The sequence below is a fragment of the Pelodiscus sinensis genome, chromosome 1 (assembly GCF_049634645.1).
Source record: "Pelodiscus sinensis isolate JC-2024 chromosome 1, ASM4963464v1, whole genome shotgun sequence".
Classification (NCBI taxonomy): domain Eukaryota; kingdom Metazoa; phylum Chordata; order Testudines; family Trionychidae; genus Pelodiscus; species Pelodiscus sinensis.
The window spans coordinates 185,745,448-185,768,675 of NC_134711.1; the positions used below are offsets into that span (position 1 = coordinate 185,745,448).

The 23,228-nt window shown below is 43.3% G+C and overlaps 1 protein-coding gene across 2 annotated transcripts in view; it reads left to right on the forward strand.

The window, feature by feature from the left end:
• Positions 1–22,745, forward strand: part of CHAF1B (chromatin assembly factor 1 subunit B) — a 34,182-nt gene extending 11,437 nt beyond the window's left edge. For both annotated transcript variants that reach the window (XM_075911669.1, XM_075911679.1), the window contains exons 7-14: positions 9,414–9,492; positions 11,543–11,636; positions 12,372–12,441; positions 12,551–12,642; positions 14,898–15,060; positions 15,730–16,158; positions 19,430–19,524; positions 20,472–22,745. In XM_075911669.1, the coding sequence (XP_075767784.1) occupies positions 9,414–9,492; positions 11,543–11,636; positions 12,372–12,441; positions 12,551–12,642; positions 14,898–15,060; positions 15,730–16,158; positions 19,430–19,524; positions 20,472–20,593 (1,144 nt within the window). In that variant the 3' untranslated portion in view covers positions 20,594–22,745. The remainder of the gene's footprint in view (positions 1–9,413; positions 9,493–11,542; positions 11,637–12,371; positions 12,442–12,550; positions 12,643–14,897; positions 15,061–15,729; positions 16,159–19,429; positions 19,525–20,471) is intronic.
• Positions 22,746–23,228: the final 483 nt, after the last annotated feature.

Consider the following 23,228-nt stretch of genomic DNA (forward strand, 5'->3'; position numbering starts at 1 on the left):
TGTATTAAACCTCTGGCACTGCGCTCACATGATCCCTTCCCCTTCTGGTCAATTTTAAAAAATGGCGACTGTAAATAAGAGAAGGAAAGTTGACAGTGAGGGCCGCCGCTTCCAGGACAGGTGGAAAGTGGAATATTTCTTCACTGAAATAGAGAATCACTGTGTTTGTCTGATATGCCAAGAGACTGTGGCTGTTTATAAGGAATTTAATGTCAAGAGACACTACCAGTCGAGACATAGCACATACGATAAGCTTACAGGGCACGACCGCAGTGAAAAGTTGAAGCAACTTGAAGCTGTTTTAATGTCACAACAGAAATTTTTCATAAGAGCCCGTGAGTCAAATGAAAATGCCACAAGGGCGAGCTATGAGGTGGCAACGTTAATTGCTAAAAATTGCAAATCTTTTGCTGAGGGTGACTTTATCAAAGAATGCGTTATGAAAATGGTTGAGAATATCTGTCCCGAGAAGAAGCAAGAGTTTGCCAACATTTGCCTGGCTCGTAACACTGTAGCACGGAGAATTGAGGAGATTTCATCAGATATTAAGAGACAGTTGACATCCAAAGGAGTGGATTTTGACTTCTTTTCAATAGCCTGTGATGAAAGCACGGACCTATCTGACACAGCTCAGTTGCTGATTTTTATGAGAGGGGTGGACGATGAAATGAATGTGACTGAAGAGCTACTTGACCTCCAGAGCCTTACGGACCAAACAAGAGGAAAAGATTTATTTGTTTCTGTTAGTTCCGCCATAGATGACATGAAACTGCCTTGGAACAAAGTTACTGGGATTATTACTGATGGGGCACCTGCCATGGTTGGTGAACGAAGTGGATTATCAACCCTAATCTGTAACAAGGTGATCGAAGAAGGAGGCAAAGCTATTAAACTCCATTGTATCATTCATCAGCAAGTTCTCTGTGCTAAACATCTCAAATATGATCATGTTATGAAACCGGTGCTAAAGACTATTAATTTTATTCGCTCTAAAGCCCTGTGCCACCGCCAGTTTAAACAGTTTCTACTGGACATCCAGGCTGAATACGAAGATGTTTTATATCACAACGATGTAAGATGGCTCAGTCGGGGGTCTGCACTGCAGCGTTTCTACTCTCTCAGAAAGGAAATCGGAGAATTCTTGGAAACAAAGGGACAACCAATGCGAGAACTATCTGATCCTATTTGGCTGGCTGATTTGGGGTTTCTAGTTGACATAACAAAGCATCTGAATGTACTGAACACGAGTCTTCAGGGGAAAGATGCAGCGGTGAACCAGCTTTATTCACACCTCAAAGCCTTTGGGACAAAGCTGCAACTTTTCATAAGGCAGTTGTCACAAACACAGCCCAATACCATACATTTTTCAGCGTTGCAGGAAATAATGAACAGTTTTCCACAGGACAATATCAGTGCGCAAACGAGCAGGTATGCAGCAGACATTGCATCTCTGGCTGGGGAGTTTAAACGGCGCTTTCAGGACTTTGCAGCTATTGAAAAGGAGATCAGCCTTTTCTCCTCTCCATTCTCTGTTGACCCCGATGATGCTCCAGATCAGCTGCAGCTCGAGCTCATTGAGCTGCATTGTGACAGCGAGTTACGCAGTCGTCACCAACAGCTCTCTCTTGTGAACTTTTACCGCCAACTGGATAAGAGCCGGTTTCAAGAGATTCGAACATTGGCTAAGAAAATGCTGAGCTTGTTTGGCTCAACATATATGTGTGAGAAGACATTCTCTGCTATGAACTGTAACAAGAACCGCGTGAGGACAAGACTAAGTGACTCTCACCTGCGTGACATTTTGCGCATCAAAACCACTGCCTTTGAACCAGACCTAGCCTATGTACTGCAGTCCAGATCTCAGTTTCACCCTTCACATTAGTGTAGGCAAGTTTTTTTTTCAATTGAGATGAATACATTGTAAAATCTCAGTTAATGTCAGTTGGTCTAAATCAGTTATAAATATATTTGGACACAACATGTATAGTTGGTGTTATGTCGTTTGCCGTTTGCAATAAACTTTGCATAAAATAGTTAATTTGCATTTAATTTTAATGGTTCAAAGAATGTCAGGCAAAATGGTCGGCCCTCACGCATGTTTACTTCATCAAATCTGGCCCTCTTTGAAAAAAGTTTGGACACCCCTGTTCTAAGGGAACTGCAAAGGTGGAATGGGAATTGGTATGCCATCCAAAGCCTTAGAAGCAACATTCAACAAAGAAGTAAATTTAATTTAACTTTTAAACAAATTATATTCCATTGGGCATTTTTAATTTGCTGAAGATATCAGAAGTTTATTTTTTTTTTATGCTGAATGTCACCTTTTTCATACCACCCTATATCCCCACCCTCTTCAGTCTGGTTAGTATGGTCATTTGGCAAACAAATCTTTTTTTGTATTAGCTTTCAGTTCACCATAAATTGTTTGGGGTATACATCTTATTTTGATAGGTTTCAAAACTGTCTAATAAACCTCTGGGAGAGTAATTCTAGATTTGAGATTTCTTTTATACCAAAGCATTCTGAGTCTCTGTAATGTAGAAGTGTAGAAAAGTAGCATATCAATGGGCTCTCTTCATAAACTACTACAGAAACTACATAGGTGTTTAGGTAATGCTTTAGTTTAATTGATTGTAGGTACCTGTCCATTACCAATGTCTTACCCCATTAGTTATGTTTATCTCTTTGTCTTTGTTGTGTACTGAAGACAAAAAGATGGGTGTGTGTTAACCTACATCTTTTATTGGTTTGGTTCTCTCCAGGGGCTGGTGGTGTAAAGTGATGCCCTTTTCCAGGGCTCGCCAGCCCTGCGCATGTGCAGATTGCTCTGCGCCAGCTCGTCTGGGTTGTAATCTGCTCACCACGGGCGAGTAGATTACATTATTTGTCGAGCCCTGCCCTTTTCATAAATCTCCTCCCCTTTATTGGCTCTTTCCGTTTATGTTTCCTCTCTCTCTTCCTCTCCTTTGGATTATTAGCTTCAATTCTTCTTCAAGTACTTGCTCATGTCCATTCCAATTAGTTGTGTGCACCGCATGCATAGATTCCGGAACTTTTTTCCCTTAGTACCCATTGGGCCAGCCAGGGAGCACCCTGGAGTGGTGCTGCTATATCAGCGCATAAATACCTCTGCTGGCCCTCCACCTCCCTCAGTTCTTTATTACTGCCGGTGACGGTAGCTGGAGCACTGATTACATCGTTAGTCCCAGCCCTTAGTGCATGTACATAGTTGTTCTTTTGTCTTTCAAGTCATTTAGTTGTTAGTGTCATTAGTTTAGATGAGAGAAGAGAGTTTTACTCCCTGCTGGGGAGGGAATGCCCGGCCCTCAGGGGTTCAATTTGTGTGTGAAGTGCTTGAAGCCAGGCCCTGCAGTGACCTGCATGACTCTTGCCTAAAGTGTCTGGGCGAGAGCCATCGAACAGACAGTTGTCACTTTTGCAAGGTCTTCAAGCTGAGCACAAAGCGAGAAAGAGACTCTAGGCTCAATCTCATTCTCATGGAGTCCACTTTGCAACCACCAGCACCAGAGTGAGCATAGTCAGTGCAAAGTGTACCAGCCTCGGTGTGGGAGAGCTTGACAGCACCGACCAGACAGGCTGCCACCTCTTCAAAGTCCTTGAGGCACCACTCACAGTCCCCGGCTCCAAGGAGAGAGAGAGATCACAGGGAGGATCTCTAGAGAGGTGCAGTCACAAAGTGCGCCCTAAGGAGGGGCACTCCACTTTGACGACATACTGCCTCCTCAGACTCCTCTCCTGAGAGCCCCCACTTTGGAGTCAACCTAGTCCTGCAGTAAGGACATGGCAAGACCTCCAGTGGAAGGGGAGGGCCCCATGCCTTCAACAGCAACGTCCGTGGTAGGCCAAGATGCCCCTTCTGCCATACCTCATGAAGAGCTGGCAGAGGAACAGCTGGAGGTCAGGGTGTCATTGTCCTGGTCTCCTGACGAGGCCTTGGCAGATCCTGCCTTCCAGCTTCCATCTGTGGATGCCAGGGACCATCAAGACCTGCTTAGAAGGCTAGCAGCCAACTTGTAGATGCAGGCAGATGAGGACCAGGAAGAGTCCGATCTAATGCTGGATATCCTCATGGCAAACACCCCAGTTAAAGTGGCGCTACCACTTAATAAAATGGTGGATAAGATATTCAAAACCTTTTTGCAGACCCCTTCCTCTATTCCTCCCACTAAAAGGGGGTTGAGAGGCGCTACTTCATCCCCCAAGTGGGGCATGAGCACCTCTTCAATCACACTCCTCCGGGTTCATTGGTGATGCAGGCTGCAGGGCAGGAGTGCCAACGACATCTGGGGCCCACGTCCAACTTTAAGGAGCCCAGAAGGCTTGAGTGCTCATTTTGAGAGTATGCTCAAGGACAATATTAGAGTCTCCGCCTCATTATTCCCTTTTGGTTGCCAACTTTACCTTTTCTACCAGGCCTGGGAAGAGGTTACGTCATTCCTTTTCTTTCCCTCCCACCCTCCTTGCTTGTCTCTCTTCAGGGACCCCTCTCACGAGCAACTGTTGAAGCAGGAAGTGTCCTTGATTCTGCAGCTGGGGACAGTCAAGCCCAGAGGAGTTCAGAGGGAAGGGATTTTACTTCTGCTATTTCCTTTTCCCCAAGTCCAAATGGGGACCATATCCCATTCTAGAAATAAACTTGTTTGTAAAGAAAGCAAAATTCCGGATGGTCACCTTAGCATCTATCATCCCTTCCCTCCAGAAAGGAGACTGGTACACTGCCCTTGATCTGAAGGACGCATACTTTCACATTTCAGTGATCCCTGCCCCTGGGAGATTTCTGAGGTTTACAGAGGTTTACGCTTCCAGTTTGCGGTTCTACTGTTCGGCCTCTCCACAACCCCAAAGGTCTTCACTAAATGCATGGCTGTTTTAGTGGCCTTCCTGAGGAGGCACAGGACCCAGGTTTTTCCATACCTGGACAATTGGCTGATAAAGGGGTCATACCAAGACACGTATTAGACTAGATAGCCCTGACCAAGAGATTGTTCTTCAGCCAAGGCCTCATGAACGAGGAGAAATCCACACTCAACCCCATGCAGATAAGAGAATTCGTGGGGGCTCACCTAGACTCCACTGTGGCAAGGGCGTCTCTTCCTGGGGCCAGAGCCTTGACTATGAGTTCTATGATCAAGGACCTCCAAAGGTCTCCCATGACAACAGCGAGAACATGTATGAAGCCTCTGGGTCACATGGTGGCATGTACATATGTGGTAAGGTACCACAGACTGAAGCTCTAACCCCTACAAGGGTGGCTGTTAAGTGTACACAATCCGACATGAGCACCACTAGACGTGGTGGTCACACTGCCAGCAGCTGTGCTCCGCTCGCTGGACTGGTGACTGCAGGAGAGGATGGTCTGCACAGGAGTCCCATTTGTCAGACAGAGCTCATCAGTGCAACTGTTCGCAGATGTGTCTGATATGGACTGGGGGGCCCACCTGGGGAATCTCAGGACTCAAGGTATATGGTTCCCTGTGGAGAGTTCCCGAGTTCCCTGCACATAAACGTCAAAGAGCTTGGGGCAGTCAGATTTGCGTGCCAGGCTTTCCTTCCTCAACTGAGAAACAGGGTGGTCTCAGTATTGATGGACAACATTATGACCATTTATTATATCAACAAACAGGGTGGACCTTGGTCCTCTCCCCTTTTACAAGGAAGTCCTACATCTGTGGGAGCTGTGTATTGCCCAGAATATCCATCTCAAGGCAACCTACCTTCTAGGAACCAGCAGTGTTCTGGTGGATGAGCTCAGCAGGTCCTTCAGACCAGATATCATATCAGAGGTCTTCTGGAGGTGGGACTATCCCCATCTGGACCTGTTTGCAACACGGGAGAATGCCCAGTGCCAGAGCTATTGCTTGTACATGGGTCAAGGGCCTCAGGAGCTATTGTATGTTTTCTCCCCGTTCCCACTGATACACATGGTCCTACTCATCATGAGGCTCGGGACCACGGTCATTATGGTGGTGCTGGCATGGCTCCAGCAACATTGGTTTACCTCTCTACTAGACCTGGCAGTGGAAGACCCAGTGATATTGCAGTTGGTTCCAGACCTGATTACTTAGGACCTAGGGGAGGAGAAGCTATGCCACCAGAACCTGTCATCCACCATCTCACGGCATGGAACCTTTGTTGTTAGTGGGGGCAGAGTGACTCTCTTGGAGGAGGTGTAGAAGATCCTCCTGGGGAGTAGAACCAGGGTGGTTTATGAGGCCACGTAGAAATGCTTCGCCTCGTGGGGGGAGCAAGCAGGGGCGGACTTAATGGATGCCTTGTTCCCTCTCATTTTGGATTACTTCCTATACATCAGACACCAGGGTCTTCCAAGGGTTCACCTAGCCACAATTGCGGCTTTTCATCTGGGGGAGGGAGGTAGGACAGTGTTCGCAAATGTAATGGTGAAGTGCTTCCTGAAGGGGGTGGACAGGTTGTTCTCCTATATGAACTTACCTGTACCCTATTGGATCTGAATCTAGTCCTGATGGGTCTCATGAGGGCCTCCTTTGAACCCTTGGTAGCCTGCTCACTGAAGCACCACTATCGTGGAAGGTGGGTTTCTTGATTGTGATTACCTCAGCCAAGAGAGTATCTGAGTTGAGGGCCTTCATATTGGTGACCCCCTACACAGTTTTCTTTAAGGACGAGGTTAGGCTATGTCACCACCCAGCTTTCATCCCTAAGGTAGTTTCACATTTCCGTATGTCCCAAGACATTTACCTACCTGTTTTCTTCCTGAAACCCCACTCTGTGCCTAGGGAGCAGGTGCTACATTCTCCAGACATTAGACGAGCACTAGCATTTTATATCGAAAGGACAAGAGAGTTCCGTAGATCCCCACAATTCTTTATTTCCATAACAGAGAGGATGAAGGGCTCACCGATATTGCCCCAGTGCTTATCCACCTGGATCACTTCCTGCATTAGAGCTTGCTACGACCTTGCTGGTAGGCCAGCACCCCCTCCTACGGCTCGTTCCACGAGGGCACAGGTGTCATCCACAGCTTTTGTTGCACAGGTGCCCATTCTTGACATTAGTAGAGTAGCTACATGGTCCTCTGTGTACACGTTTTCCAGTCACTATGCAATTGCTCAGCAGACCAAGGAAGATATGACTTTTGGGAGGGCTGTGCTGCAGTCCATTGCAAATTAGGTGTTGATAGACTCTGAGCCAACCTCCTAGGTACTGCTAGGGAGTCACCTAATTGGAATGGACATGAGCAAGCACTCAAAGAAAAAACGGTTCCTTGTCTCTGTAACTGTTGTTCTTCGAGAGGTATTGCTCATGTCCATTCCAAATCCTACTCACTCCCCTTCGTTGGAGGATTCTGGCAAGAAGGAACTGAAGCAGTGAAGGGCCAGCAGGGATACATATGTGCCAATATAGCGGTACAACTCCAGGGAGCTCCCGAGCTTGCCCAACAGGTACTGCTAAGGAAAAAAAAAGCTCCAGAGTTTGTGCGTGTACACCTAATTGGAATGGATATGAGCAGCACATCTCGAAGAGTAACAGTTACAGAGATAAGTAACTGTTTTTTTATAAGGTGTAACAAGGAATAAAAAAATGAAATTAAGAAACAGAAAACTGTCTGTTTATACCTGAAAAGTCTTCATAATGATGAGGGTTCTATTACAGAGAGTACTGATCCCACTTGGAGAAAATCCTGCAAGTGGCTCTCAGAGAGGATGAGTAAAAAGACCTAATATTCCTTTTTAATCTCCATGGGATAGACATGACATTTGAATGTTTCTGTAAAAGAGCTGTGAAATAGTAAAGTAACACTTAAATTAGGGATGTTAAAATGTGTTTATTCATGTAAACGTGTCACTCCTGAAAATTTCACACATTCACATGTTGGGGGCAGACTCCCAGCAGGTGGCTTTTCCTGCCTCTTTCCCCCGCTGCCACACTGCTGCCTCTGTATGAGAGGTAGCAGTGGGGTTGCAGGTACATGTGGGGAACTGGCTTAAAAGCCAGCTCTCCGCGTGTAGCATCTCCCACCTCCGCCCCTGCTGCCGCCTCTCCAACTGGGGCAGGAGGGAGGGCTGCCTACAACCCAGGCTCATCGATTAATTTGTAAATGTGTACATGGTTTACATCCCTAATTTAAATTATTTTTATACTTTAGAGATCACACCCTGAAAGACATGAATTAAGTCTTCTGTGCAGATTTAGGAAAATAATCTTGCACAGCTCTGCTTTCAATTCACTTTAGTAAGGAAACTGCAACAATAATAGCTAAACATATAATTTACTTTTTCAGTGACAGTTTATGTTCTGTAGAAACTCATGGAATCCCCAGGGAAGTTTCAGGAAGTTATTCAGGCCTTCTCCATTTCATTTTGAGCCTTGATTTTCCCTCAAGGGCACATACATATGTCACAAAAAAATTTTATGAATAAATCAACAAAAGTCCATCTGCCTTGTGGCTCTGCAAATTCTGAAGGATTGTTTATTGTGTGCTTCCAACGTTCATGGCGCTAGTGCAGAGCTGTGCAGACTCCATGCTTCTGTCAGAGATGGTGGACCACAAAGAAGGTCATGTAGGTAAAGAGATATTTAAAAAAGAAATGAAAATTATGGGTTAGAAAGAGCTTAGGGTTGAAGAAGGCTGTATGATGGGAACTTGACCCTGCAGTACCAGCAACTCCTGCACAACTTGTTTCTGCTCACCACGCATTGCAAAAACTTCCCAAAAGATAGTGCACTGGACAGTAACAAGTTGTACATCATGATGCTCCTCATTGCATTGAAACAGGCATTTCTGGTGAACGTGCGCAGCACTGATGCAAGGAGCCAAGCATGCATACTCACAAGCAATGTGATAATTGTGGTGGCTTTATACTGACATAGCTTGTGGCAGCTAAAATGTATAGGATAGTTATTTGTTAATGTCCTATAGTATTAAGTAGTAATCTACTGCTTTTAGTGGGAAGTCCTTTTGTAAAAAACTGTCAACTGGCTCCAGAAATTTCTGATTGAAAATGAAGGTGTTATAACTCTGAAATAGGTAAGGATATTGCTCAGGGTACGTCTACATTGCGGCACTATTTCAGAATACTTCTGGTATCCCAAAATAGTTATTCCGTGTCTTTACAGCTTGCCCATTATTTTGAAATATCTTTCGAAATAACAGGCTCTCTATTCCAATGTCCCTGTAAATCTCATCCCATGAGGCTTAAGGGACATTTCGGAATAGAGGTTTATTTTGAAATTTAGCACTGTGTAGACAGTGCCAAATTACAAAATAAGCTATTTCGAAATACACTCAAAATAAGCTACACAATTTCCATAGCTCAAATTGTGTAGCTTATTTTGAGCTAAAGGTTTAGTATAGACACACCTGCAGTGTGTAAGATACCTGTTTGTGGCTAACAGTATTCTCCATTACATAGGGTGATGCGAGTGTACAGTACACAGACTAAACGTGTAGCATTCAATGTTACCAAGATGCCATCAGGAGCTGAAGGGGAGGTAAACTGTTCTAATACTAACAGTGTTGTTGATTAATGCTTTATATGTTGTTGTTGGTTTTTTTACCTGGGCTACTTTCTCTGAAAGTGAAATTTGGGAAGAACTGTTCAGTTTTAGAAATAATTTAATTCTACATCAGATATCTTTGCATTTGTCTCTTCATTTATTTATTGTATGAATGTGTGGATTTTTTCTTATTGTTTTCCTCTGACTTTGCTGTGGAATAGGGATGTCAATGAGTAGTTGACTACACAATTAACAAATAAGCCTAGATTTATTGGTTAATCTAGTCGACTACTCGTATTGCCTCCTAATTCCTCCCTCTGCAATAGCCCTGTCCGCTGGAGTCTGAGCTCCCCATGGACAGAGGCTGCTCTGAGCTTGGGCCCACTGCAGACAGAGGCTGGTTCCCAGCAGCAGTCCCTGTCCACAGCCAGCCCAGGCCACCGTGGTCAGAGGCTGCTTTGCTGCAGGCTCCCCCATCCCCTTCACACCCCAGCAGCCTCTATCTGTGGAGAGCTCAGCCCCCCTCCCCACAGACATGGGCTGCTGCCACCCTGTGCTGCTGTCTCTGTATCAGAGGCAACAGTACAGGGAGGCAGGCAGCCAGTCTGCGATGGGAACTGGTTTTTAAACTGGCTCCCCTCGCAGACTGGCTACCACCTGACACCCCCGCGTAGTGTCAGAATAGTCAACTAACCACTAAGAATTCATGCAGTTGGTCAACAATTCTATTACCCGCTATCTAACATTCCTACTGTGGAAGTAACTATCACAAATAACTTGCCTCCTGCAAGTTCATCTGCTCCTACAACTTAGCAAATTGACAGTGCTAATGCCCTTGTGTAAAGTTCCAGGGGAGAGCAGCAAAAAATAGTCTGTACACAGAGAATTTATTTTACATAGAATAATTACAAAGATATCTGTTAGGCATCAGCTCTTAAAGTTATTTATAGTGACTAGGGGGCTGTGCTTCCTGATCACTACGTTTGCTAACCCCCCTTCCCTCCCAGCTGCTTTCGCTTCACTGAGAGAGCCTGTTGACATTGATGACGTGATTATGTCATTCTGTCACCTGGCAGGCACATTCTGTCATCCATCAGGAAAAACTTTTATTTTTTTATATATATATATATATATATATATATATATATATATATATATATATATATATATATATATATATATATATATATATATATTACTAATGCAGTAGCTTGCAGTCACCCAGCAGGTGTTATATTTTCACTCAAAGTGTTTATATCGGTGAAAAATTTCAAATCCTGAGAGAAAAGCAAAAGAGTTTTCATCCCAGATTAACTCTGAATGATAGATAGTAAAATAATTTTTTAGAGTTGTCTGTATAGAGGTATTATTGTCCATAAAGGAATGCATATCTCTTTTCTGTAAGAAGTATCCTTAAGCATGGTTTGGTTTTCCTGGGGGGGCGGGGGGAAAGTCTGAAATGGTTCTGAGGAGTTATCTTTAAATTTCTAGGATTAGAGTTAAAGTAGAATTAACTAAGAGGTAGGCTCTTTGTAACTCAACTATTAAAATGTCTCTTTATTCTATTGTCTTTATTTTATTTTTGGTTCTCCCTATATATGATATTCTTGGATCTGTCGAGTTGCATTTTTCTATGTTTTAAGTGTTCTATGCAAGCAATAGTTTTATTCTGTAAATAACATGTATCTTCATCTGTTTCCTTCACTGGTTACTACTTAAATGTAAATAGCTAGCTATAACAACATAAGAGGGAAACAAGAGGAATAGTGGAGTCTATGCCTTTGAATTATGCAAATCAGCATTTGAAAAGGTATAAGGGAGACTACCATTAGTCCTAGAGAATTTAAACCACACAATAACAGTTTATAATAGCAATTTAGAGGTAGCAAAACCGTAAAAGTATTTTAAGACCCACTGAAGACATATTAAACTGGATCACGTAACTATCTGATTGTCTCACTTTACGACAATGTGTTAACTGTAATTAATGGTGGCTTGATAATGATATTTTAAAGATTTTTTTTATTCTTTCAAAATGTTACAGGTAAGAAGCTATCGGATGTTTCATGATGACAGCATGAAATCATTCTTCCGTAGGCTTAGTTTTACTCCTGATGGCTCTTTACTTCTCACTCCAGGTATGTGAAAGAAAGATGTATTAGGTGCGTGGGGTAGCCCTGGAGGGGCATTTGCCCTTATGTCAGGTACATCACTTTTGAAATGTCAGAAACATAGGCATGTTGCACAGTATGGGCATGTGCTATAGCAGCAAATGGGGTCAACAATAATTTGTTCTATTTACATTCTGGTGGTGGTCATGGTGGTGTTAGCAGCCTCTGTGGTTCCCTATTTTGCAAAGTAAGCTAAATTCAGCATATCCCTGTGTATAAATTTGCGATCAATCTGATGTTTTGTAAATGAACAGCAGGAAACTCAGACCTTCAATTCAGTGTAAACACTTGCATGAGACATTCTTTATTAAATTCATGAGATATCAACTAACAGAAAAAAAAGAGTATTTTCTTTTTGAACTTCTTCTGACTGTACTCATTTGTTTCCTTGTTCATAAAAGAATTCTGCTCTGTTAATAAGAATAACATTCCAAAGTGGGGTCTATTTATCTGCAGAGGCATTGATGTTGCAGTCATTTGTGAAAGCAAAGAGAAGCTTATTTTGGAGCAGTATATAAGGAAAACTAAAATAAATTTAAAGTAGTATTTAGGATAAATGTTCAAGTTGGGTTCATGTCGCAAAAACCTGGCCTTCTGTCATAAGGCAAATCCTTGGGAAATAAAATGTTCATAAATGTAAGTTTGTGTGCTTAGAACCTTTGAATTTGAGTAATGCTTTGAAGCTTTTTTTTATTTTCTCAGCTGGCTGTGTTGAATCAGGAGAGAATGTAACAAACACTACGTATGTTTTTTCAAGAAAAAATCTTAAAAGGTAGGGTTTAATGTACCTAAATTTTCTTTATTAAAAATATAAAGAGGTGTGTGTAATATATACCTCTATTTCACATGCCATTTTCTAAAACATTACTTTTTCCTAATAGGCCCATAGCTCACCTGCCCTGTCCCGGAAAGGCAACTCTAGCTGTTCGTTGTTGTCCGGTCTACTTTGAGTTGAGACAAGCACATAATAAAGGTACCGTAAATCCTTTGAGGAGGTTGTGTTACAGCAAATCTATTGGAAGGCAAATCTGACTATGTAGCTGCAGGTTGTACTATTTTATGTCGCAGCCTTTTAACGTTCTTTCAGGATACTTCTGTACCACATCTAAGAAACTATTTGCTGATTCTAAGGCCTTAAATGTACTAAGTGCCTTTTGAGTGATTTTTTTGGTACAGTGGATAAATGTTCTCAGTTGGCTTCTTATGCTGCAGACGAACTACTTAGTGTGTTCTTCCAACGTTTTAACTGCCTGTTCTGAATAATCATAAATAACTTGGCTCATCATTAAGGAATCACCTAGTAAAATATTTTCTGTTAGTCCTGATTGCCCATACTATAGAACCACTACAAAATTTGCCATAGTTTGCAACAATATGAGATTCTTGTTCAGGAGAAGCTGACTGAAATAGCACTAGTGTTGCTGGTCAGGACTGGTGTGCACTGGAAGAGCTGTGATGGGCAAATTTGTACACAAACTGCATAATCACTGGCTGGCAGGGAGTGAAAACCTGACCCTGTTGAAGTCAGTGGGGCCAGGATTTTATCCTAGAGTTTTTAAACAAGACTATTCACATTCTTGCTAAAAGGCACAGATTTCCTCAATTCTAACTGGAGCACAATAAGGCCCTCTCCTTTGACATGTATAACTCACAATTTATAGTATCCCTTACAGGAACTTATTACCTAGTACTAAATTTTCCACCATAACTTTCAAAGCTGCTGTTGGAAAAGAACTACATCTCTCATCCCTTTATTAAGCAAAAATGTTACTGCTGCTGCTTTCACACACACTCATGAAAGCAAAAGATCCAGACTAAGGCCAAAATGTACAAACTTGGATGCCTAAAATTAAATAAGTGGCCTGATTTTCAAAGGTGGAAGTCAGTGGGACCCCTATATGATCAGCACCTCTGAAAATAAAGACCATTGAGTGCTTTCCTTTTAGCACCAGTTAGAAAATTTTACTTAGGTATCTCTGTCCTCTAACTATATACAAAGAACTAACTCCTAAATCAGAATAGTAGCCAACAGTTGAACTTAAAAATTCCAAAAAAGCAATGAAATTTAGGAAGAAAACAGAATGCATAGCAAGTTACTTTTTATATAAACCTGGTAAAACTGTGATTTAAAGTGAATTTTTCTTTGCTTATTCAGACCTTGAGTTAAAGTACCAAAAAAGGTTCTGAATAGTATAACTGGAAGATTTCAGGTCCTATTTGAATAATTCAAAAAAGGTTCAAAAGACCAATTTTTCCCCCAACCATTCCCCTTCTAGGCAGAGACAAAGTAGGACAACTTTAAGTGCCAGAAGTAGCTTGTCCAGAAAATGGTATGTACTTGAAAATAGGATTATATACTATATATTTGAGAGCATGCCCATCTGTCTGTCCATGCAAGAACTCCTCCTAAGTGGTAAGAGCTAGGTCCACCAAATTGGGTACACAGTTTCCTCTTATCATAACTTAAAGCAAGGTAAGGGGGTTGGTTGTGCAAGGAAAATGGGAAGTGCCAGAAAATGGGATTGCTTCTCATAAAACCATACAGAAAAGAGACAGAATCAGTAGGCAGCTGAAAGAAGTTTGCTGGGGGCATCCTTCCTCTCTTTCCCCCTCCCCAGTCTGGGACTGCCCCTATCCAAGCTTTCCATCCTTCAGGCACCTTTTATGGAGGGTGGATGGGCTAACACTTTCCCCCCTTCTCCAAATTCATATGGGAACATTTCTGATTGTTCCCCTTTGTCAGGGGGTGAGGGGAAAGTGTAGTTTGCTGCATTCTTCACTCTGGCTGGGGAATGCAGGGAGGCAGATGAGTCCGGACCTGCCCCAGCAGGGGGACACCTTTCTCTCAGCTATTGTTGCTGGAGCTGCAACGCCCAGGGAGAGATGCTTCTCATCTTGACCTAAGCTGCTGTAGTGAGAGAGGGCTGGGGTAGTCCTCTCCCCAGGGCAGCCTGCCATACTGAAGCGCTCTCTCATCCACAGCCCCACCCCAGAGCAATGATTCAAATGATGCATGTACATTTTTCAAAAAACAAAAATTAAAGTTAAGGACCCGAGCAACACTGAGTACCTCACTTAATATAATTAATTTGCCATCTTCTCAGCCAGAATAATACACTTCAATGATAAAATCTTTCTTCAGACTCTTAATTTAGTACAAGCAATACCATTATAATGGAGTGGTGGTCTGTGTGCTTTTTCTCAGTGCTATGTTCTTTATATTCTTAGATGCAGCTTCACAGAAGTCAGTCCCTGCTTTAATAAATCTGCCCTATCGGTTGGTGTTTGCTGTTGCTTCAGAAGATTCTGTACTTTTCTATGATACACAGCAGTCCTTTCCCTTTGGTTATGTATCCAACATACATTATCATACTCTGAGTGATATTTCATGGTAGGTAACTGACAAATCCTTTAAATTTGTCATGGTAGGGTAGGTTGTCATTCTTATCTTTTCTGAAGGCCTGAGGATACTCCTATTTCTTGCTTTACACATTGTTCAGTCAATTGTACTTGTATTGTTACCGTAGGTGCCTGAGCACCTTGCATTCTTATTGTGTATTTTTCCTCACAACACCCCTGTGAGATAGGGCAGTGGTATAATCCAAATTTTACAAGTAGGGAACTGAGGCACCAAAAGACTGACTTACCTCAGATCTCTCACAGTCTCTGGGCTGATCTGGAAATTGGACCTAGGTCTCTCATGGCTTGGGCCCTAAACACTGTACTATTCTTCATCTCTAGGTTCTGTACTAGAGGTTCTCAATCAATTTACTATTGTGGGCTTCATATGCAATTTTCTGTTTTATGTTGGTAAATAGGTAATTCCGTAATACAAACAAAGCTAGAGGATCTAAATCAGTTGTCAAGGCTGGACTTCATGAAGTATTGTTTCAGTTAGAAGGTGTCTTTTAGGTCATTCCAGGTTATTTACATTTACACATTTAGTTGGTGGTGGAACAAGTTGTGTGGTTAGGATATTTTCTGGGAAGAATGGTCAAGACTAGCTCAGTTTTTCAGATTTTTTTTCCCCCCCTCTTAAAAAAAAAAAAATCCCAAACAGGTCCAGTGATGGATCATTTCTTGCTATTTCTTCCACGGATGGATACTGCTCTTTTGTGACATTTGAGGAAGATGAACTTGGAGTACCATTGAAAGAGAAACCTGTGCTGTGTGTCACAACCCCTACTACAGCAGAGAAGAAAATGAAGAAGAGTCAGTCACACAAGGTTGTCACCCCAGTGCCTAGGTCAGTTGATGGAACCCCTCCGAACAGGACCATGGATCCGAGTAATCTCACTCTTCAGACTAAAACACCAGCAGCAATAGTAACCAACAAGGATTCTTCTTCAACACCTGTTAGCATAAAAAATATTCCAGTTTCATCCTCAGATGAGAAGAAACCCATGCAGCCAGCCAGCCAGAGTGCTAAAGTAAACCAACCAAGGAGGATTACTTTAAATGCTTTACAAGGTTGGAGTAAGACGCCAAGGTAAGATATATATTGCCATTTCCTGTGATAAATGTGAAAGCCAAAACAAACTGTTCTTGTGCCACTTTAGATGTATGGAGGTTTAAAAATAAATTCTACAGCTATTTGTCGTTATGTTTGTGTTTTAAGTAAAAGGTCAAAATGACTTCTGGTTCCTAAATTTTATACCTTAATTACAGCAAATCTGTGCTGTGATTACAGTTAAGACACATTTTTATTTAAAGCGTGATTGTAAAGTGTTCTAACATCTACAGTTACTCAGATTGGCTTGAAATTTGGTGTACCTCATGGGGATGTGGGATTCTGCTAGTGATCCAAATTTGGGGCCATTTAGCTAAGGGGTTTCTGAGATACAGCTACTTTTCCTAGTCCCTCACCCCAGCTATTCTTAAAATTGACAGATTCTAGCAACTAAGGTTTGGATTATTGCTCTGTATCCCAACGGTTCGAGTGTTACCCCAACAGAATACATGGCGCCTACCAGACAATTGGGGAAAATGAAATTTAAAAGTTGTAAAAGATTTTACTTCTTCAATTAGACACACGAAAACTCACAAGTCTACCTGTCTGACTAATAGATTGTGCCAAACATACATGAACAGAGGAAACAGGTTATTAGCTTGCAAAGTTTCATCCGATCTGGATAGCTCCAGGGAAAAAGCAGTAGTTGTATGGACTTGACCCACCCACACAATTTCAGTTTGAATCCCTACTTTGGACAGATTTAGAAGAGATTGGGTGGCATATTGCTAAAACCCATTTTGGAGAGTTTTTTTATTTTGGGGTGGAAAATGCTTGCTGGGGAGAGTGCATGGAGGAGAATGGTGAGAAGAGTTTAGGTTTGCATCAACGAAGGGGGGAGGTAAATGGGAGTGGAAGGTGAGGAGGTGAAAGATTTGGGGTAGCTGATGAGGGATACGTGGAGTGAATGGTAAGGGGCCTAGTGTGAGAACGGACAGAGATGCCTGTTAGCCCCACATTCTCCACATCATTATGTGTACTAGGATCTTGGGAGGATCCTTATCCTCCCCTATGAAACTGGTTTCTAGGGGGCCTTCCTCCCATGGTGTCTGAACCCCATTGAGTGCATCAAGATCTGAGGAGCCCTGATCCTTAGGGGTATGGAATCCCTTTTCTCTGTTAACCCTCATGTGAGGGGGGGTAGGTGTGGGGTGTCTGAGCCCTGCTTCCTGTCTTCTGTGTGTGCTGCAGAATCAGAGGAACCCCTACCTGTGTTTTGGGGGGTTGACCCTCTCCATATGTCCCTCATGTTGAATCAGATTCTGGGGGCATTGCCTTTCTGGCGAAGGACTCTAAGCCATTCTCCCTGTCCCCCTTGTCAGGTGATTTGGGATCTGAGGGTCCCTGCTCCACATGTGTGTATCATTATCTCAGGACCTCTTCCCATCTCTGGGGATCCCCTGATAGGAGCCATGGTCTGGAGCAGGCTTGCTTTACTGGTGTGGCCAGAGCCCTCTCCTTACCCATTTTCTGCGAACCAAAATGTGGGGAACTCTGAACAGGCATGCACCAAGAATACTAAACACACTGCTGACACTGGGTTGAAGAGCTGGGGATGACACACATTAGAAACTCTGCAGCACTGGGAAGGGAGGATGGAAACACCCACTGACATGAATAAACCAGTTCACACGTCTCAGAGCTGTCAGTTCAAGTGATATTCATATTCTTGGGGTAACTTATTCATGTGAGATCATTGTGCTGGGCTAAATGGGCCACTTCATACTACTTTGAGCTAGGGATATTAAAACATGTTTAATTTTGTAAATATGTAACCACTGTAAATTTCAGCTATTACACATTTACACACAGGGGAGCAGGAGACAGCCGGTGCTCTTGGGGAACCAGCTTTTAAGGCCCTCTGTATCAGATGCGGGGGGCAGGTGGTGTCGCAGGAGCTGGTACATGCAGAGAGCTGTCTTAAAACCCAGCTTCTCACGTACACCAACTCCCGTCTGCTTCCTCCCCTCCTCCCCCCACTGCTGCTGCCTCTGCGGGAGGCAACAGCCAGGGAGAGGGAGGGCAGTTTTAAAGCTGGCTTCCCATGTGTACCAGTTTCCGCCTGCTCCACCCCTTGCTGCCTCTGATACAGGACCAGCAAGGGGGGCTACGTGTAACCATTAGATTTGACCAATGAGCCCAGGCTCATCAGTTAATCGTGTCAATAGCTACACATTCACATCCCTACTTTGAGCTTGCTGTGCTGCAGGTTGATGTATAGAGCTGTGTGCTGCATCTGCTGAGATTATGTGGGTTGGAACCATGAAGGTACTGTGTACAGCCCACGCAGTACACAGAATACAGCTCCTTTTCTGAAAGTTATGGTGAGACTCAGAAGAACTAGGGATCCTCTGGTCAACCCTAGGAAAAAGTTTGGATTCTGAGACTAGGTCCAGTTGCAAACCTGGGTACACTGGCACATGATTGTATCTGAAACATTGTCTCCACCCCCCCATACGGTGTTGATGGGGAGAGGGACCTGGACAAAATATTGTGCTTTGGCTTATCTGGGAGGACAGCCAAACAGGAAGGGACAGAGTTAGTTGGTGGGTGAGAAGGGTATAGGGCCAGGCCTGATAGTCCACTAAAGGATACCATCTGCACTTTTCCCTTACCCATTGGTAAACCCAGTGACATCTCTCATTTCTCATTCCACCATTCAGTACTTGCACAATGAATGCAACTGCAGTGCATGTGGATTATTACCAGTAGCTATAAGTTGTTCCAGCAGGGCAAAGTTAAGGTTACACAAGTGTTTACCTTTACTCTGTATTTCCTGGTTTTCTGAAGTTTGAGTTTTATTGAACTCAGATTCTGGAAGGACATGTGCTATTACTGGGCAAAGTTAGAACTGTCCAGCAGAGGTATAGATAAGAGATTCTTCAGACTTTCTTGAGGCAGAGTAGAAACCTTGTTTTAGCACCAATTTTAATTTTAAAAATTTCTCTATCTTTCATATATATATAATTTGATTTGAAGTCAAGAATCCAGCATTGTGTTGCTCTATATCCACATTCTAATTCAAGGAAAGTAAATCCAGTCATTGTTAAAATATTTCAGTCTTTAAGAATAAAATACTCTGTTGAGAGTCTTGTATCATAGATAGCCAGGGAAAATGTATATGTGATTTTAGTTAACTGAAGTTAATTAAATCAGTAATTAAATTATATTATACAGAACCTTTTAAAGAATAATTTGTGGTAGTGAGGCGTCAAAGGCACTTGAATTGTATCTCTGGTTTATTTTTAAGGAGAATAAACTTGATTCCTCTGAAGACAGAAACTCCGAACTCAACACATACAAATCTAGTCTCCACACATTCTTCCTCAGAAGCAATTCAACATGGTAAGCAATTTTCTGGTCATAACATATAATAAGATTCGTTGCTGCCCAGCCATTCTGTTCCAAATTACATTATTATGGATTGTTGTCACATCACTATGGATCTTTGTCTAGTTTTGTATAGGGATATAAAAGTGTAACTATTTAAATAGTTAACTGAAAAGCACAAGCTTATCGGTTTCAATTATGGTGACACTCCGGCTCTCACTCCTGGGGAGCTGGCTGTCACCCTGCGTTGTGGGCTTTGCAGTATAAAGTTGTACCGCAGAATCTGCAGCAAAGCTGGCTCCCCGAAAGCAGAGCCAGGAGCTAATACAAGCTGAGAGCTGGCTTATAAGCCCGCTCTCAGCGTGCACCAGCTGCCGGCTCCACTCCCAAGGATCCTGCTGCACTTCAGGCTCTGCAGTATAAAACTTTTTATATAAAAGCTTTATACTGCAGAGCCTGTAGCATATGTAACGGTTAGGATTTTTAATGGTTACAGTTACATTTTTAATCAGGTTTTTTTTAAACATCCATAGTTTGGTAAATGGGTAAGTCTTAGTTTAAACATGAATATAGAGGGATTAATGACAAATTCAGAATCCTGCATCTCCAACTCACAGGATTGGAAGCTACTGTTACCTGATACTTTGGACAATGTAAATTGAGTTATTGTTCTCAATCCAGTTGCTAATGGATAGATGTCCATATTAGTTGTCAGCAACCCAGTTGATGTTAATTAGAATCCTGGCAGTCAGTCTCAACATCCCAGTATGAGTTGGCATAGAGGTATTAATCTCCACATCATCCTGATGGGTTGCATAGACCAGCTTTCACTGATGCTCCTGCACGATACCTGTATAGTGGATAAAGGACTTTGGTATCCAGGACTGTCTTCATTTTTTTCAATTAAAAATTATAAACATGGAATGAAACTAAGTGGATTTCATTATTTCCCAATTTTTCAGAGATCCCTTCTCCCTCTGATGATCCTGTGCACAATCCCCCAGCATCGAAACGTCCCAGAACTGATGAAACTCCTTTCTCTGCATCGCCTGAAGACCAAACCAGCTGTAATTCAAACAACTAAAGTCCAAAATTTCAAAAAACTCACTGTTTGGGGGCAATGCAAATAGACCAGAATGTAAATTTCCTGTCTGCAAGTGATAGATTTTCAGCAGCTAAATAGAGTATTAAGGTGTCCTGACATAAGGTGCTGTGGAACAAAGGTATCTGGAGAGAAAAGACAGTTTCTGAAAAATTGCAGCTGTGGGAAAGTTAAATTCTGACTATTTTCATTATGGCTGTATTAGCCTTTGAAGACTACTTTCTAAACAAAAAAGTGTCAGCCACATGATAAAGCATAGTGTTTTCAGGCAATATTGGTATAGAAATGTTAGGACAACCTAAGAGTCTCCTTCATAATGATCTTATTATTTTTTTAAAGTACTAATTCTTCCAGCAAGTCTGTGTCTTACAAAGAGTGCAATTTTTAAGGATTTGACTGTTTTCATAGTGTATTAATGTGGCTAATAGCTGATTCTGAGGCAATTGACTTCTACATTGCACAATTATGCTTAGCAATTTGCAAAATATACACTCTTAACTTTCATTCATTGAATATTTAGTGTTTGTGGTCCACATTTAAAAATGCAGTGCGATATCACTGATATAGTTGAAACAGAAGTCACACACTCAAGTACAAGGATGTGAAAATATTTTTGTTTAAAGATGTGTTATGGGCATTCAACAATAGAAACAGATTCATCAATTAATTCTCAGTATAAAAAATATTGAAGGCATGAGATTTTCTGGGGACAGCAAGGAATTGCAATACATATATTGAAATTACTAGCTTTTCCTGTTTTTTTCCTAGCCTGGTCCAATACCTTCTCCCTTAACAAAAAAAAGTTTGTTTTAATTGGTTGTTTTAGCACTTAATCATCTTTGTGTAGCTCCCTTTGAATGCCTAGCCCTGGTGGTAGAGGCTAGAGAGGGGTGGGGACAGGGAGTACTTTGTGTAACACAGCTTCACTGTTTAAAAGATAACTAGGGGGCAGTGCTCACTGCGCTCGCCAGCTCCCTTCTCGGGGTAGGCAGCCCCAGCTCTCTCTCTGGCCACTGGGGAGGGCCAGGTCAAGGTATAGCAGCCCTGTCCTGGCTTTCCCCACTCCAGACACCGGGGGTCGCGGGTTGGTCCATCTTTCCCTGTCCAGCCACCAGGAAGGGGCCGAAGCTGTTCTGGCTCCCTCCCTCCAGATGCTGTTTGGTTGGGCAAGACAGAGGCTGGTCTGGCTCTTCCCCCTCTGACCTCTGGAGGTGGACCGAACTGAAGCTGGCCCAGCTCCCTCCGGCTGCAGGGGGAGGGGAGGTTATGTTGGGCGGGACTGAGGTGGGCCAGGCTTTCTCCCTCTGTTGGTGGGTGGGTGGGGCACAGCTCCTGGCCCTCTCCCTATGGCAGGGAGGGGGAAAGGGGTGTAGCTCTGTTCCCCCGCCTCTGGCAAGGGGCAAGGCCATGCAGTTCCCATGTGCCCCCCTTCTCTTCAGGGATTCTGCACGGGTCCTGCACGCCCCCCTCCTCCCACCCAAGGCACTGTGGCTCCCACATCCCTCACCCAAGTCCCAGAGAGGTCATGCGGCTTCCACACGCTCCCACTTCCCCCCACCCAAGCCTCCATAAAGTCAACCCCAGCTCTGCCCCCAGCCACCAGGAAGGGCCAGGCTGTGACCGTACCAGTCTAGGCCCCTTCTCCTTTCCCCCTCCCCTTCACACACTAGGGCCCATTTCTCCCGCCTGGGCCCCCTTGTCCCTCCCCCTTCTCCCTACCACGGCCTAACTAACTCCAGTGGCTTGGCGGCGGCGTGCGCAGGGCCTAGGCCCAAGCTGAGCCATGCCATCCCAAACCCAGCTTTCCCTCCACTGCTAGGAAGAGGAGGACTGAGGCCATAGGCAGCCCCAGCCTTCCACGTGCGCCCTGGGGGTGGGTGGGGCATGTTCCCATGGGACATAGAGAGATGTGATGACATCACTCTGTCGTCCCACAGGAAAAACTATTTTAAAGTATAGTAAGGCTATAAGAAAGTGATTAAATATGTGAAGAGCCCTTCAATTGACTTTATCTGAAAAAGGAGTTTAAGTGGTAGTTTATCTCTTATGATTAAGTCTGTACTTTCAACATTTGAAGTGTTAATGTACATAGTTACAAAAATTCCAAATTCATATTAAAACTTTTTTCTACTTATACTGGTCCCTCATTTTGGTTGTTTCACTAATATTTTTTAAATGTTATTTACTTATTGCCTGTCTTGTGACTGCCTGAGAAACAACTACAGTAAAACTCCAGTGGTCCGGCACTCCTGATGGTCTGGCACCATCTGGAACCAGGAAGTGCTCCGGGCAGTCGGACAATTGGAGCTGCTCTGCCCCCAGCTTCCCCGATTCAGCCGCTGGTCAGTTTCAGCAGCGGCTGACTTGGGGAAGTCTGGGGCAGAGCAGCTGGGGTGCTGCCGGGTTGGTCCCACAGCGCTGAGGGGCGCATCCCCCCCCCACTCCAGCCCCAGACCTCTCATAGCCCCCCCTTCCTATAGTCCAACATATTTGATAATCCAGCACCCCCTGGGTCCTAAAGGTGCCAGATTATCAGAAGTTTACTGTAATTCAAAAAGAAGCAAAGTAAAATGAAACTTCTCAATTAGAAATGAGTTGAATAAAGTAATATTCATAC